This window comes from Ascaphus truei, chromosome 9 (assembly GCF_040206685.1).
Source record: "Ascaphus truei isolate aAscTru1 chromosome 9, aAscTru1.hap1, whole genome shotgun sequence".
In the NCBI taxonomy this organism is placed as follows: domain Eukaryota; kingdom Metazoa; phylum Chordata; class Amphibia; order Anura; family Ascaphidae; genus Ascaphus; species Ascaphus truei.
This window is the reverse complement of record NC_134491.1, coordinates 27,137,001-27,151,769: the sequence shown is the minus strand read 5'-3', so window position 1 is coordinate 27,151,769 and position 14,769 is coordinate 27,137,001. Positions and strand designations below refer to the sequence as shown.

The 14,769-nt window shown below is 47.1% G+C and overlaps 2 protein-coding genes across 3 annotated transcripts; both read left to right on the top strand.

Annotated features, from left to right (window-relative positions):
- Window positions 1-331: 331 nt before the first annotated feature.
- Window positions 332-7,169, top strand: RPS10 (ribosomal protein S10). The gene is made up of 6 exons (XM_075614054.1): window positions 332-436; window positions 2,549-2,698; window positions 4,325-4,496; window positions 4,907-4,984; window positions 5,228-5,283; window positions 7,082-7,169. The coding sequence occupies exons 2-6, from the start codon at window positions 2,549-2,551 to the stop codon at window positions 7,124-7,126; spliced, it is 501 nt and encodes a 166-aa protein (XP_075470169.1). The 5' UTR covers window positions 332-436; the 3' UTR covers window positions 7,127-7,169.
- Window positions 7,170-8,112: 943 nt separating this feature from the next.
- Window positions 8,113-13,942, top strand: NUDT3 (nudix hydrolase 3). 2 transcript variants are annotated; one of them, XM_075614039.1, is made up of 5 exons: window positions 8,113-8,262; window positions 9,108-9,218; window positions 11,210-11,254; window positions 11,582-11,666; window positions 11,890-13,942. In XM_075614039.1, the coding sequence occupies exons 1-5, from the start codon at window positions 8,164-8,166 to the stop codon at window positions 12,048-12,050; spliced, it is 501 nt and encodes a 166-aa protein (XP_075470154.1). In that variant the 5' UTR covers window positions 8,113-8,163; the 3' UTR covers window positions 12,051-13,942. The 2 variants fall into 2 exon arrangements, with proteins under 2 accessions (XP_075470154.1, XP_075470153.1); XM_075614038.1 differs by having other exon boundaries at window positions 11,875-13,942.
- The last annotated feature ends 827 nt before the right edge of the window (window positions 13,943-14,769 follow it).

The following is a 14,769-nucleotide window of genomic DNA, read 5'->3' as shown; positions in this document are numbered from 1 at the left end:
TTTAATTTACTTATTTTAGTTACGAGATGTTATTATAGTTTCATCATTCACCTTGTTATGTTTGATATGTCTGTAATCTAATGTCAGACTGTCTGTATTCTTTTATTTCTGTATAAATAAAATCCCTTGAAAATAAAAAAATAACTTACACAGCAATAAAAAATAACGGAAAAAACAAATACATTAATAAATCCGTTAAAAAAATATATATATATATTTTTTACAATGGAATTATTTATTTATATAAATGTGTGTGTATATATAAAATAAAGATTTAAAAAATAACATAAAATAAATAAGGCACTGTATGATAATTAGTCTCCAATCAGGCGCTGCAATAGACACCTATGATCGGGTCCTGACTGGAGTGGGGACCTCCAGCTGCTCTGCGCATGCTCTTTCCTTTCCTGCTCAGGCCGCTGTAGAAGCTGCAGAGGTGAGTGCGCTGCAGCGGTCCCGGTATCCGATGGATATTTCAGCCATCCGTCCAGCCCCGGTCCTCTGAGGAATAGGGATAGCAGGGGCACCCATTATCACCTGGCGGCGGGGTTTATTTTAGCCGTTGGTGGTCCATAACTGCCTGGATGGGGTTGATTAGGCCCACCGGGCTCTGTTGTAACGCTGCCCCTGTTGTAAAGGTTGAGAAAGCGGAGGTTCTCTTCAATCGGCTACTTGTTGGTGTGTGGAAGATTGGTAGGGAGCAGAGAAGCTCGCGGTGGTCTTGTTTCGTATTTGATTACTGCAACCGGCCGAACGGTCTACATGTCCCGACGTACCCCTGCGGCCTTCTCTGCCTGATCTTTGTGCTTTTTTAATCGGGTTAATTTGGATTTGTAGTCCCAATCCTTGTTTAGAAGGTGTCTGCCATGCGCTGAGAGTTCTGGGAATTGAATGTATAACCTCGGTTCATTTAATGTAGCCATGTATTGCCATAACTCTGCCCAGGACATACTTGAAGGTATGTTCTGACTACGAGAGGTAACGCCTCAATGTATTTCCTGGTAAAAACATTTAACATGTGGACAAGGCCCTGTAGAAAGTGTTGAATTGGCAATTGAGCTGCTCAACAGCCATGGGACATAAAGCATGCTTTGCCTTTGTACTGCCTTGGAATCCCACTTCAGGGCATTCTGGTTAATGTAGTTCTGCTGCAACATGGTTGATATATAATAGTAATTACATTTGCAGGTGACCTTTTAAGGCTGATGACCGCACTGAGCGCGAGGTGCTTGCCGCTTTTAGTTACATAAATGTATATGGCCAAGTACCCTGCGCGGGCAGGCACGCTCACTCAAGCTTGGCACTTGAGTAAACAAAATATGTTAACTTTCCAGCGCGCTCAACTTGCCCGCAACGCCCCCCGCGCGCGCGCTTGCTGAATAGCAAGGACACCCGGCGCTCATGCTTAGAGTGCTGGTGACGTCACTGCTCTTAAGCATGAGCGCGGTCAGCGCACCGCAGCCTAAGGCCTCGGGCATGGTAGCATTGACAGTGCGCAGCAGCGCTGATGCTCATGCTCCCCTGCTCAAGCAGGCGTTTTTTTTTTGTCCCTGCATGAGCGTGAGTGTGCGGGCTTGGGAGGCGGGCTAGCGCATCACGGCGCCGACGTCACGGACTGTCATTGGCTTTTGGCAGTCACGTGACCGGCCCTCAGCGGGAAAACTTAAATTTCCCTGTCGGTTGCAATTCCACACGCCTGCGGAAGTGTGCGGAAGCGCTGTCTAAAGCCGTGCTGATAGGGATAATGTTTCCCCTCAGCACGGCTCAGCGCACCTCGGCACGGTCTTTTTGGCCATGGCCCTGGCCTAAGGTTGAGTCTCCACTGGCGTTGAGCGCGCTCCTACTTAGAGCATGAGCGCCGGGTGTCTTGCAATTTGTGGGAGGGGGCGGGGGGGCGTGGAGGAGAGGGCGCAATTGCGGGCTATCCGAGCAAGCGGGAAAGTTTAAATGTATTTACAAAAGCGCCGAGCGTGTGTGCATGCGCCGGAACTTGCGCATATACACATACATATACATATATACACAAGTAACCGTGCCAAGTGCCGCGAGCTCAGCGCCAGCGGGGACTCTGCCTAAAGCTTCAGCTCTATTATGATGCCTCTGAGCATCATGGTGTGGGTGCTATAGTTATGAAGCTTCTACTTGTGCCATGTGTCCTGGGCAAGGTGCTCCGCATCTTCCTTGTGGATTGGTGGAATGTCAGTTTGTGAACATCATAGAGGCCTCAAGGATTCTGAATCTTGCAGACACAGAAAGGGCCTGGAACGGGGCGGCGTTCTGACGCCCATGTTCTTCAACGGATGTAGCTTTCACAATCCTTTGTTTTTATGCCAAGATGAGGCAGAGGTTGGAACACATGGCACTGGGCATGTGTATGCCCCATGTCGCATTTCTGCTGCCCATCTCTGCCGGGGAAATTGGTGTTAAAGTATTCCGGTGACCTTTTTGTTGTGGCCCGCAGAATTCTTAGGCTTTTAGACATGGAGCAAGGAGGATTGCACTCAATTTGGCACCTAGCAGTGGATTTTACTCTTTCTCTACCCCTCAGATGTTGATGCCCAAGAAGGACCGCATTGCTATCTATGAACTCCTCTTCAAAGAGGGTGTCATGGTTGCAAAGAAGGATGTCCATATGCCAAAGCACCCGGAACTGGCCGACAAGAATGTACCCAACCTCCATGTCATGAAGGCCATGCAGGTAGTACCCCCTCCCCCCCCCCCTTCCCTGTGTGCGATTCCTTCTCCCCCCCTTCCCTGTGTGCGATTCCTTCTCCCCCCCCCTTCCCTGTGTGCGATTCCTTCTCCCCCCCCCCTTCCCTGTGTGCGATTCCGTCTCCCCCCCCTTCCCTGTGTGCGATTCCGTCTCCCCCCCCTTCCCTGTGTGCGATTCCTTCTCCCCCCCTTCCCTGTGTGCGATTCCTTCTCCCCCCCCTTCCCTGTGTGCGATTCCTTCTCTCCCCCCCTTCCCTGTGTGCGATTCCTTCTCTCCCCCCCTTCCCTGTGTGCGATTCCTTCTCTCCCCCCCCTTCCCTGTGTGCGATTCCTTCCCCCCCCCCTTCCCTGTGTGCGATTCCTTCCCCCCCCCTTCCCTGTGTGCGATTCCTTCCCCCCCCCTTCCCTGTGTGCGATTCCTTCTCCCCCCCCTTCCCTGTGTGCGATTCCTTCTCTCCCCCCCTTCCCTGTGTGCGATTCCTTCTCTCCCCCCCCTTCCCTGCGTGCGATTCCTTCTCTCCCCCCCCTTCCCTCCGTGCGATTCCTTCTCTCCCCCCCTTCCCTGCGTGCGATTCCTTCTCTCCCCCCCCTTCCCTGCGTGCGATTCCTTCTCTCCCCCCCCCTTCCCTGCGTGCGATTCCTTCTCTCCCCCCCCCTTCCCTGCGTGCGATTCCTTCTCCCCCCCTTCCCTGTGTGCGATTCCTTCTCTCCCCCCTTCCCTGTGTGCGATTCCTTCTCTCCCCCCTTCCCTGTGTGCGATTCCTTCTCTCCCCCCCCTTCCCTGTGTGCGATTCCTTCTTCCCCCCCCCCCTTCCCTGTGTGCGATTCCTTCTTCCCCCCCCCCCTTCCCTGTGTGCGATTCCTTCTTCCCCCCCCCCTTCCCTGTGTGCGATTCCTTCTTCCCCCCCCCCCCTTCCCTGTGTGCGATTCCTTCTCCCCCCCCTTCCCTGTGTGCGATTCCTTCTCCCCCCCTTCCCTGTGTGCGATTCCTTCTCCCCCCCTTCCCTGCGTGCGATTCCTTCTCTCCCCCCCTTCCCTGCGTGCGATTCCTTCTCTTCCCCCCCCTTCCCTGCGTGCGATTCCTTCTCTCCCCCCCCCCCCTTCCCTGCGTGCGATTCCTTCTCTCCCCCCCCCCCTTCCCTGCGTGCGATTCCTTCTCTCCCCCCCCCCCTTCCCTGCGTGCGATTCCTTCTCTCCCCCCCCCCTTCCCTGCGTGCGATTCCTTCTCTCCCCCCCCCCCCTTCCCTGCGTGCGATTCCTTCTCTCCCCCCCCCCCCCTTCCCTGCGTGCGATTCCTTCTCCCCCCCCCCTTCCCTGCGTGCGATTCCTTCTCTCCCCCCCCCTTCCCTGCGTGCGTTTCCTTTCTTTCCCCCCTCCTTCCCTGCGTGCGTTTCCTTTCCCCCCTCCACACACTTACGCCTGTTTGAGAACTCAGTATACTGAGTACTGTATAGGGATCTCTCTCCCCCCCATCTCCTGATATATGATCTGTGGGGGGTATGTAGGGTTCTCTCTGCCTGAAGTCTCGTGGATGTATATGGACCTCTCTCCTCACAGTTCCATGGCCATGTATATAGAATTTCGCTGTATATAGGGTTGTTTCTCATTGCAGTCCCTGAAGTCACGTGGCTATGTGAAGGAGCAGTTTGCCTGGCGTCACTTTTACTGGTACCTGACCAATGAGGGTATCCAGTACCTGCGGGATTTCCTACACTTGCCCCCTGAAATTGTACCGGCAACTCTGCGCCGGAGCCGTCCCGAGACAGGCAGACCCCGGCCCAAGGGTGAGTGGGCGAACTCATTACATGGTTTTGAGACACCATACACCAGTGTTTCCCAACTCCAGTCCTCAGGGAACCCCAACAGGTCAGGTCTTAAGGATATTCCTGCTCCAGCACAGGTGGGTCAATCAGCGGCTCAGTCATTTTGAGTGACCCACCTGTGCTGGAGCAGGGATATCCTTAAGGCCTGACCTGTTGGGGATCCCTGAGGACTGGGGTTGGAAAACACTGCCGTACACTATCAACTGGTAGTGTGGTATTGTGGGAACTTTAATTCTTTTTTGTGTGTGTGTGTGTACACCCCTATTTAGTTGGGCTAACGCCTGCACGTATTTATATGATTTGAACGGCATGCGCATGTATTAGTTGGTTTGTAAATGTGGATATACCCCATAATATATTGTATGTTGCAGGTTTGGAGGGCGAGCGCCCAGCCCGGCTGTCCCGCGGAGAGGCAGATAGAGACACTTACAGACGCAGCGCTGCTCCTCGTAAGTAATCTGCAGGGCGGGGGATGTGCAGAGCATCTTGGGTACCACCACTAGTGAAATTACTTGCCCTTCTGGTTGGCAACATGGGGGGGGGGGGGGGGGGGGGGGAGAAAGAGAGGGACAACGCAGCAAGGATCCCAGTGATCTGCGCTGGGTTGTGAAGCGCGTGTTTGTAAGCCAATGGTGGACATTTATGAGCCACAGATAGAATGTAGTGTGCTTGAATACAATTCTCTTTTGCAGCCGGAGCTGATAAGAAGGCAGAGGCTGGGGCTGGAGCAGCAACAGAATTCCAGTTTGTAAGTGATACAATACAGTGAGGAGCATGTAGGGCTGACCATATAATACATTACAGGGAGTGAAGCAGCTGTACTGACAATCTAGTGCTATAGGTGTCCAACACCAATTAATTGAGCCATCTGTGCTGAAGCAGGGATATTCTGAAACCCTGACCTGTTGGTGGCACTTGAGGACTGGGGTTGGACACTCTTGATCTAGTACTATCGGTGGGGGAGGAGCAGCGGGCCTTGCACTAATACTACAGGAAGTGGGAGTAGCAGGCCTTGCACTAATACTACAGGAAGTGGGAGTAGCAGGCCTTGCACTAATACTACAGGAAGTGGGAGTAGCAGGCCTTGCACTAATACTACAGGAAGTGGGAGTAGCAGGCCTTGCACTAATACTACAGGAAGTGGGAGCAGCAGACCTTGCACTAATACTACAGGAAGTGGGAGCAGCAGACCTTGCACTAATACTACAGGAAGTGGGAGCAGCAGACCTTGCACTAATACTACAGGAAGTGGGAGCAGCAGGCCTTGCGCTAATACTACATGTGAGGGGAGGAGCATCAGGGGATAAATTAGGAGAATCCTTGATGGAGAAGGATTTAGGAGTGCTTGTAGACAGCGGGCTTGGCAATAGTGCCCAAAGTAGGTGTAAAGGCAGACAAGATCTTTGCTTGTGTTAAACGGGCAATGGATGGAAGTAAACATAAATATGCCCCTTTTTATAAAGTATTGGTAAGACAACACCGAGAATATGGAGTTCAATTTTGGGCACCACTCCATAAAATATTATGTAACTAGAAAGTGCAGAGAAGGGCCACCAAACTTAATAAAGGGGATGGATAATTTGATTTATGAAGAGAGGCTCGCTAAATTAGATTTTTGTACATTAGAAAAGACATGTCCTAACAGGGGTTATGATAACTACAAGGAGCTTTCAAAAGAACTATTCTTCCCAAGAGCAGGACAAACCACACTGGATCATCCCTTAGGCTAGGTCCCCAGTGGCCACGGCAGCGCGTGCGACGATGTGCGCGCTGCACATAAAGCACAGCCCTCTGTGGCAGGCCCCAGTCTGTGTGAGTGTGCACACAGGCCGCAATGTGTGACCGCCTGGGCCAAAAGACAAGCTTTTTGGGCAGCGGGTGAGCATTGACCACATCACGGCGGCGGTTCAGCCAATGAGGTCGAATCAGCCGCGTGACGTCATGAACGTGCCCCCCCCCCCCCGTCGGATCTCCTGCTCTCCATTCCAATCCTGTGGTCTACGGCTGAAACCGATGCACGCGCCGCCAGATGCTCCGCCGCGTGTGCAGCTGTGGCCACTGGGGCGGCGCCTTAAGGTTGAAGGAAATAAGATTTCCCCAGCAACAAAGGAAATGGTTCCTTACAGTAAGCGCAGTTAAATGTGGAATTTATTACCCATGGAGACTGACGGCAGATAAACTAGATCTGTCCAAAAAAAGTTGGACATCTTTTTAGAAAGGAACGGTATACAGGGATATACCAAACAAGTAAATTTAGCATAGGTTGAACTTCACCCTTATCTACTATGTAACTACAAGTGGGGGAGGAAAAGCTGGGCTGACACTAATACTACGGGTGGGTTGAGCAGCAGGAGTGATACTACAGGTGGGGGATGACAAGCTGGTCTGACACTACTACAGGTGTGGGAAGGGCGGCATGCCTGTCAAATACTAAAGGTGGGGAAGGAGCAGCAGGGGTGACACAAATACTGTAGGTGGGCTGACAATCTAATTACACACAATACAGAGATCAGGTGGTTGGTGACACCTGTCACGTTCTCTTGCAGAGAGGAGGATTCGGACGTGGTCGTGCGCAGCAGCCGCCCCAGTAACCTGGATTATTGCCCTCTGTATAATAAAAATCTTTTTGGGACAGTGACGTCTCCTGCTTCATTAATTCTACCATCGCTTCTGAGTGGCTGCGGCTACCAGTGCAGCTGCCTCTGTGCTGTCATATTAAATATAAGTGGAGCCAAACTAGAGACATTGCAAATGTTAAATATACAGTGAGAAATACAATATTGAAATTGTTTAAAATGGGAACAACATTAGATATTTAATGAGTGAATTATTTTGATATGTAGTTTAAAGAGTTCAAATGCAAAATATAAGTTCTGAAATATAATACAAATTAAATACAAAAGCAAATGGGAAGAAGTAAAATAGTATGATTAAAACACACATCTCATACAAGTTTGTCAAAGTATTGTCTAATTAAAAAGATCAGTTTAAAATAGGAAAGTCAAAATTCACAATATACTTTTTTTTTTTTATTACTTGTACTATTAAATGCCTTTAAAATATTATGGGGAATATGATTAACGCTCTTCATTGTATAGTCCTAATACAAAATGTCATTTTTGACTAAATATGAATCTGCATAATATAATAACGAATTTGTAACAATTAGTATATAAATAAAGTGGTTAGCCGTAGAATAACGCCCCCTTCATAGAGGTTTGTCTGTATGGAGATATATAGTACACAGCACAGGAGTTTCACAGACACTGTTTAGCAATATAGTGATTTTTACCCTCATTTGTGTTTGTTATAATACATTAATGTATTGATATTTAACCTGTAGCTTAATAAGAATGTTGCTAGACTGTGATGGTCACGTAAAGTTATGTATTTAAGCAGCGGGTGTTTTGTGTGACGTCGGAAGCTGTGTTGAAGTAACTCCAGTTAATAGAGCAACGTAAACGGCGTAAATCCGCGTTGGGAGCTTTGCCCTTACGCTCCAACCCCCTGTGCCAGGGTCCCTCACTCATTGCGTAGCTTACGTGGCGCTGAGCGCGCGGGATGGCGGCAGGGGCGCGAGGCTTGCGGTGGTTACCGGAAGCGGAAGTGACGGACGAGGAGGAGGAGAATGATGAAGCTGAAGTGCAGCCAGACCCGGACGTACGACGAGGACGGATTCAAGAAACGGGCTGCCTGTCTGTGCTTCCGGAGTGCGGCTGAGGATGAGGTGTGTGTGACCGACTGCATATGCCGTAGTATACAGTGATCGCACATATATATATATATGATGACGAGAACTGTGTGTGTATATGGTACAATGTGATTGTCTGTGTGACTCCACATATTAATTAGAAACATGTTGTGTGTATATATATATATATATATATATATATATATATATATATATATATATATATATATTTCTCACAGCGGTGCGTAAAGCATGCATGTACTGTATACCACAGCATTGTGTGTCTGTCATGTCTCTATAAAGTTTTCAGATGCATTTATGATCAGCAGTCAAGCTATCCGGCTGTCACAAAAAGTTGGTCAAACTATTTAACCAATATCTTAATGGAGTCGGTCAAGCATATGAAGTATCCTTGTTTCACTGTAACATCAGTGTTGTGGGATTGTACTGTAAATAAAGTAAGGCAAAAAACAGCCGAAAACACACTATACTGCTTTATGTGCGGTTTTCAATAAATTATCGTGAACAATTGTGCCATTCTGCTGAACTTTTCTCACTGCAGACATGATGTATTCATGCCAATTGGTTTTATATGAATATGGTGGGATTACACTGTAGAAATGTTAATTTACAGTAAGGAAAAAAAAAATAACCAACCACATTATGTGCTGTTTTTCATACACTGCTAAGGTACATTCTCCCATTCATCTGAACTTCTCTGTGGATGTGATTATCCATGCTCTGTAAGGCAAATATCAGCCAATAACACATTGTACTTCACCACCTGATAGCTTGACTGCTGTGTATTTGGGTGGGTGGTTAATGATCTGGGATATCCTGCGCCCCCAGCAGCACAGTTGTCTCTTGCTACCCCTTCCCAGGTGCTGTTAGTGAGCAGCAGCCGATATCAAGATCGCTGGATTGTGCCGGGAGGGGGGCTAGAGCCAGAGGAGGAGCCCAGTACGGCCGCTGCACGGGAGGTGTGCGAGGAGGTAGGAGCCACTGGGTGCATCTTTGTATACAGGCAAGTCCTGTATACCAGCCAGGGCATTGAGTATGCTGCTTCTAGTCGCCTACCAGTAGCAGCAAATTATCCAAGTTGGACAGTGCTAATGATCCAATAGGCTCTTACCAGCGGTAAAGGATTCTGGGTAACTACACATTTGGGTATCAGGTGTGAGACCAGATTTATAAGGCTTGGTCTTCTGTCTAGAACACTAGAAAATTCAGGGTACAGAGCATGCTTGGGATTGGGAATGACGAGGCAGGACAAGTGGCCCATTGGGCTCTGTTTCCAGTTGTAGAGGATTCTGGGAAGGGTACAAAGTAGATAAACACACAGATTCACAGGAAGTTTATATATGTGTGTGTATGTATATGTGTATATATATATATATATATATATATATATATATATATATTCTCATTTGGAGTGCTACTGGACGTGGCTAAATGTATACAACAAAAAAACAAAGAAGCCCAAAGCTACATCCAATATGACAAAAATACACAGTGAAATACCTATATATCTTTTAAAAAAGGGTCATTTAGGTAAACCCTTTGGCCAAAAGCATTTTAAGCCTGCAAGGCATGTCCAAATGTGCAGGTCCTAACACTAACTGATTACAATTCTTATTTACCTTTATAATTAGAGGAAGAATGATCGCATTGGATCTGTCCCAACCAGCTGCATGTAAAAAAACTGCTTACTTGGAGAGTGGAGAGGGGCAAGCTTAAACCCTGGGTGGCCCCCACTAACCTCCAAACCAGCTGGACAAAGTTAATAAACATACAGATTCTCAGCAAGGTCTGATAAACCCCCCAAACTACCATATGTATGGCCAAAGGGTTAAATAATTGAGCCTTTTTCAAGAGATATATATATATATAGTTATATATATAGTTATATATATATATATAGTTATATATATATATATATAGTTATATATATATAGTTATATATGGTTATGTCACTGTGTATTTTTGTCATATTGGATGTAGCTTTGGGCTTCTTTATTTTTTGAAGGGTACAAAGAAGGACATCAGTATAGGCAGTGGCAAGTGATACTAGATGATCTGTGAGGCTCAGTCTCCTTTCTATAACAATGGTCGATTCTGGGAAGAGTACAGACTAAAACACCAAGACAGTCGGTGCTAATTGAGGTTTAATTTTACTTCCAGGTAGCACTTGTCCTAGAGGGGATTTCTGTGATGACTGCGATTTATAGGGGAGTAACGAAGATTGGTATAGCGTAAAATAAAGAGGGGAGGTAAAGGATATTTTGATAAGAACGGGGGCTACAGGGGAAGTGAATGGCACTTCTATAGGGACTTGGGACTATATGGCATGGGAACTGCACTTTCAAAGGAACTTGGGGGATACAGGGGAAAGCCAAGGGCATTGCTGTAGGGACTTGAGGCAACAGGGCAAGCCTAGGTACTTCCGTACAGAGGCAGTGAAAGGCATTTCAATAGTGTTTTTAACAGGATGATGAAGTGCAGTCATGCTCTCTCTTAGGGTTGGACAATATACTGATGTGGTAGTAATAAATAAGTTAATATTTAAACAATGGGGGGTCATTGTTTTTAGGGACAGCTGGTTACATGCAGTTTATGATACCACAGCCTCATAGATGGGATCCTAGGGCCCATTGTCTTCCCCCGGACAATCGGTTTGGCCCCTTCCTGTTATTTCCATCCATACCCCCATGTTCAGTATTTGGTGGAAGTAAGGATGTTTTAAAAGAAATGTATATTTTAAAATATATAAAACACCTTATATGTATAATAAATGTTGAAACTAAGTACCTTCCAAATTGATTCTTTTTTTGTAACATCAAACAAAAATGTAATATTTTTTTTGAACATATATTTTATTGTGATAAGTATAGTTAATTATATATCCTTTGAATATTATATATTGTAATTGTTTTAGATTGCCCAACTCTTGCAGCTGTAATCTTTCTGTCCTTTCATCCCACAGGCTGGTGTTAAAGGCACGTTGGGACGTCTGCTCGGGGTGTTTGAGGTACGTTAGTGTGGGTCCCATTTATTGTGTTTGGGCACAGTGAAAGTGCTCACGTACTCCAGGCCTGCTGTTAAATCATTGTGGCCACCCACGGCTAGGTCTTCAAGACTTTTATAAAAGGCCCTGTTACAGGGCATACCCCAGACGATGTTTGAACATCATAGATCAGCGTGTAAGGGGAAAATTACAGTTGCGTCCATAGAAGAAAAAGAAAGGGTGCAAAATAGTGTTCTGTAAATGGATGTTTTTGAGGAAGGGAAGGTGGGATTTGGGCCTCCCTTCTCTCACCGCTTCCCCCTCACCCTCTGTCCCCCTTTCTTCCTGTAGAACTCTGATCGGAAACATAGAACCTTTGTTTACGTCTTGATAGTCACGGAGGTGCTGGAAGACTGGGAAGATTCACTCAGTATCGGTACGTATGGGGTTGGGGGGAGGGGTGGGGGTGGCAGGGTCTGCATTGTAGTAATTGCCCCGGATGACACAAGCCAGGGGCTGGAGGGAAGAGTGTCATTAACAGGGACAGGTGAGGAGGTAGTTTGGGGGTGAAGAGGGCAGCTATGATGGGAGGGGGGAAATGGGTGGGAGATCGTGACTGTGACCTTACTATGACATGATTGCAGTCCCCCCACTCGCAGGACGGAAGCGCCGCTGGTTCAGCATTGAGGACGCCGTGCGAGCTCTGCAGGACCACAAGCCGGTGCAGGCCTCGTACTTCCAGAGCCTAAGGCAAAGCTTTCAGCCCAGCAACGGGGCAATCCCCTTGCCCAGCCAGAACCCACTGCCTGATGTCAGATGACCACCCGTCCCCAGCCCACATGGACTTGTATCTCCCCCCCCCCCCCCCCCTCCTTATCAGGGGCAGAGCCTCACACAGAGCGATAAACAGCCCCAGGCTCCTTGAAGATGTGTTTTGGAGAGAAGTGGATTGTGCATGCTGTGACTTCCCGTTCCTTGCTGTCACCTCCTTGTGACATGGACTTAGTCACATCCCTGTGACTCCCCCCCCCCCCCCCCCCACTTCCCCATGACACTTGATGTCATATCCCCCTGTAACGTACTTGGTCACATACCTGTGACATGCTGTGACTCCCCTGTCACCTCTTGGTGATATGCAGACTCTGACTCCCCACTTTCCCTCTCTCGGTGTCACCTTTCAGCGACACAGCCATGCTGTCATCTGTCTCATTACACAGGTGCTTTTTCCTTTGCTGTTACCTGCCTTGTGACATGCACATGTTGTAACCTCCCTACTGGCACACACTTGCTGTGACTTCCTCACAGCTCTCCCTCGCTATCACCTACTTTGTGACATACACATTCTGTCACCTTCCTCTGTAACCCTCTCCAACCTCCCTTGTGACATTGACACGCTGTGACTCCCTTTACCCCCCCCCCCCTTCCTTTGCTGTCACTTGTCGTGTGACATGAACACAAACTGTGACAATTTAATCTGGTAACACTGATGGCTTTTTGTGATCTGCGCTGGTTTTATCTGTTGACATTCGTCTGCTGATAACATACAATTTGATGCTCACCGAGACACAATTACAAACTTGTACAGGTACCATCTGGCTACACCTAACCACTACTTAGTTCCTTGGAAGGTATACCATCTAGCTACAGATACATATACGTGCACATACATATACACTATTGATGCATGGAGCCTAGATAGGTGGACACTCCCCTGCCCTATTGACACAATGCTGACACTTCCTAAAGACATAACATCTAGTGATACAGGTACACAAAGGCACGCTCCTGCCATCATACATCCATTGTCTGCAGACACAAAGCCTTCACTTTACACACGCCACCGCCACACCTCTGCATACCTACAGTGTCAGCAGCACAGAGACTAGAGCCATTGCTCTGCATGTATATGCTACTGCTGCCACCATGTCATCTCCCTGCTGCCTGTCTTAGGGCTGGACAAACTTCCTGCTGTGGTGTTAATTGTAAGGAACCCACTGACTGAAAGGTTATTTCGGTTCATCTTAAAATAATTGCCCACACACACTGGATTGTGGAAAATTAATTTGGGACAATTAAGACATTATTGGGAGAGTTAACAGGCTGCAGTATAAAGCAGTGCAGAGTATACAGCTCTGCGTGTTTATTATCCATGTGTAGAGATACGTGGCATTATAAGGTGTGTGTGAAACGGGGTAGAGATACTTCTCATCATGTGGCTGTTCATTGTTAGTGTGTAGAGATACTCCATACCATTATACAGCGCAGTGTTTTCATAATGAAGTGTATAGATATACTCTGCATAATTATACAGTGATGTGTGTTCATTGCCAGTGTATAGATATTAATCATTATACAGTGTTAGGTGTGTTTATTGTCAGTGCAGATACATACAGTGCAGCTTGTTTATAATCAGTGTATAAAGACACTGCATAATTAAACCGCACGACATGTTCATTATTGTATAGATACTCAGCATTATATACCTGCACATTGTGTTAATTATCAGTGTATAGAGATAATTGGCATCATTATACAGCTCAGCGTGTTAATTAGTGTATAGAAATACTCTGCATCATCCAGTGCAGCATATTTATTATCAGTATACAAATACTCTGCAGCATGTTTATTATCAGTGTGCAGAGATACTCATTACCATTATACAGCACAACATGTTTATTATCAGTCTATAGAAATACTCATCATTATACAGTGTGGTGTGTTCATTTCTGAGGGCTTAGTATAAGAATATTCCATGCCTAGACACCTACCTCACCCATTCTGTGCTTGGTCACTGCCTGTCCCCCAGTTGCTGTCTGATTGGCCCATGTGAGCCGGGTCCCCTCTTGGCTCCTCCACATCACTCAGCACGTTAAATAATTCATGAGCTGTTTTGCCTTATTGCTTTTTATAATGTGTATTAATATGGATTATAAATCCTGTGTCCCCATTTCTAACCAGAAATCTCAATGCCCTCTGTCCTAATATCAATGCAAGGATTACTTGGCATTATTAACTCCTTCACTGCAAGAGGAGAGTGTGATGCAAAGCGGTTAAATCCCCAGTCTTATATAAGAAGACATAGACTTTCTAGTAAAGTGAGGGCTCTCCGCTATAACACCATCCGCTGCTGGGTTTAGTGTGTCTCCTGGTATGAGATGTTTAATAGGTTTTCAAATTCAACCCCAAAAAGTCTTGAGTCCCACAGAATGTACAGCACTTCCTGCTCTTGTGCTTTCGCATTTGTTGGTGAAGTTTGGAAATGGGTGAAGAAAAGGGATTTCAATAGGGACTAGGGTGATGGGGAAGAGTGAGGGTGATGTCAATATGAACTGGAGCTATAGGAGAAGTCACTGATCCAAAGAGACTAAATTCCATCTAGAGCGAATGGCAGCTGTATACTGTGCCCGTGCAGATGGCACTGCGTATCACAGTCTGACCTTTCACCTGGGCGTGTCCTATGTTCAGACCCAGGGCAATGATCCTGTATAACCAGCGTTTGTATACACAGAGCGAGGCCTGCCTATATCTGTAAACAGAAT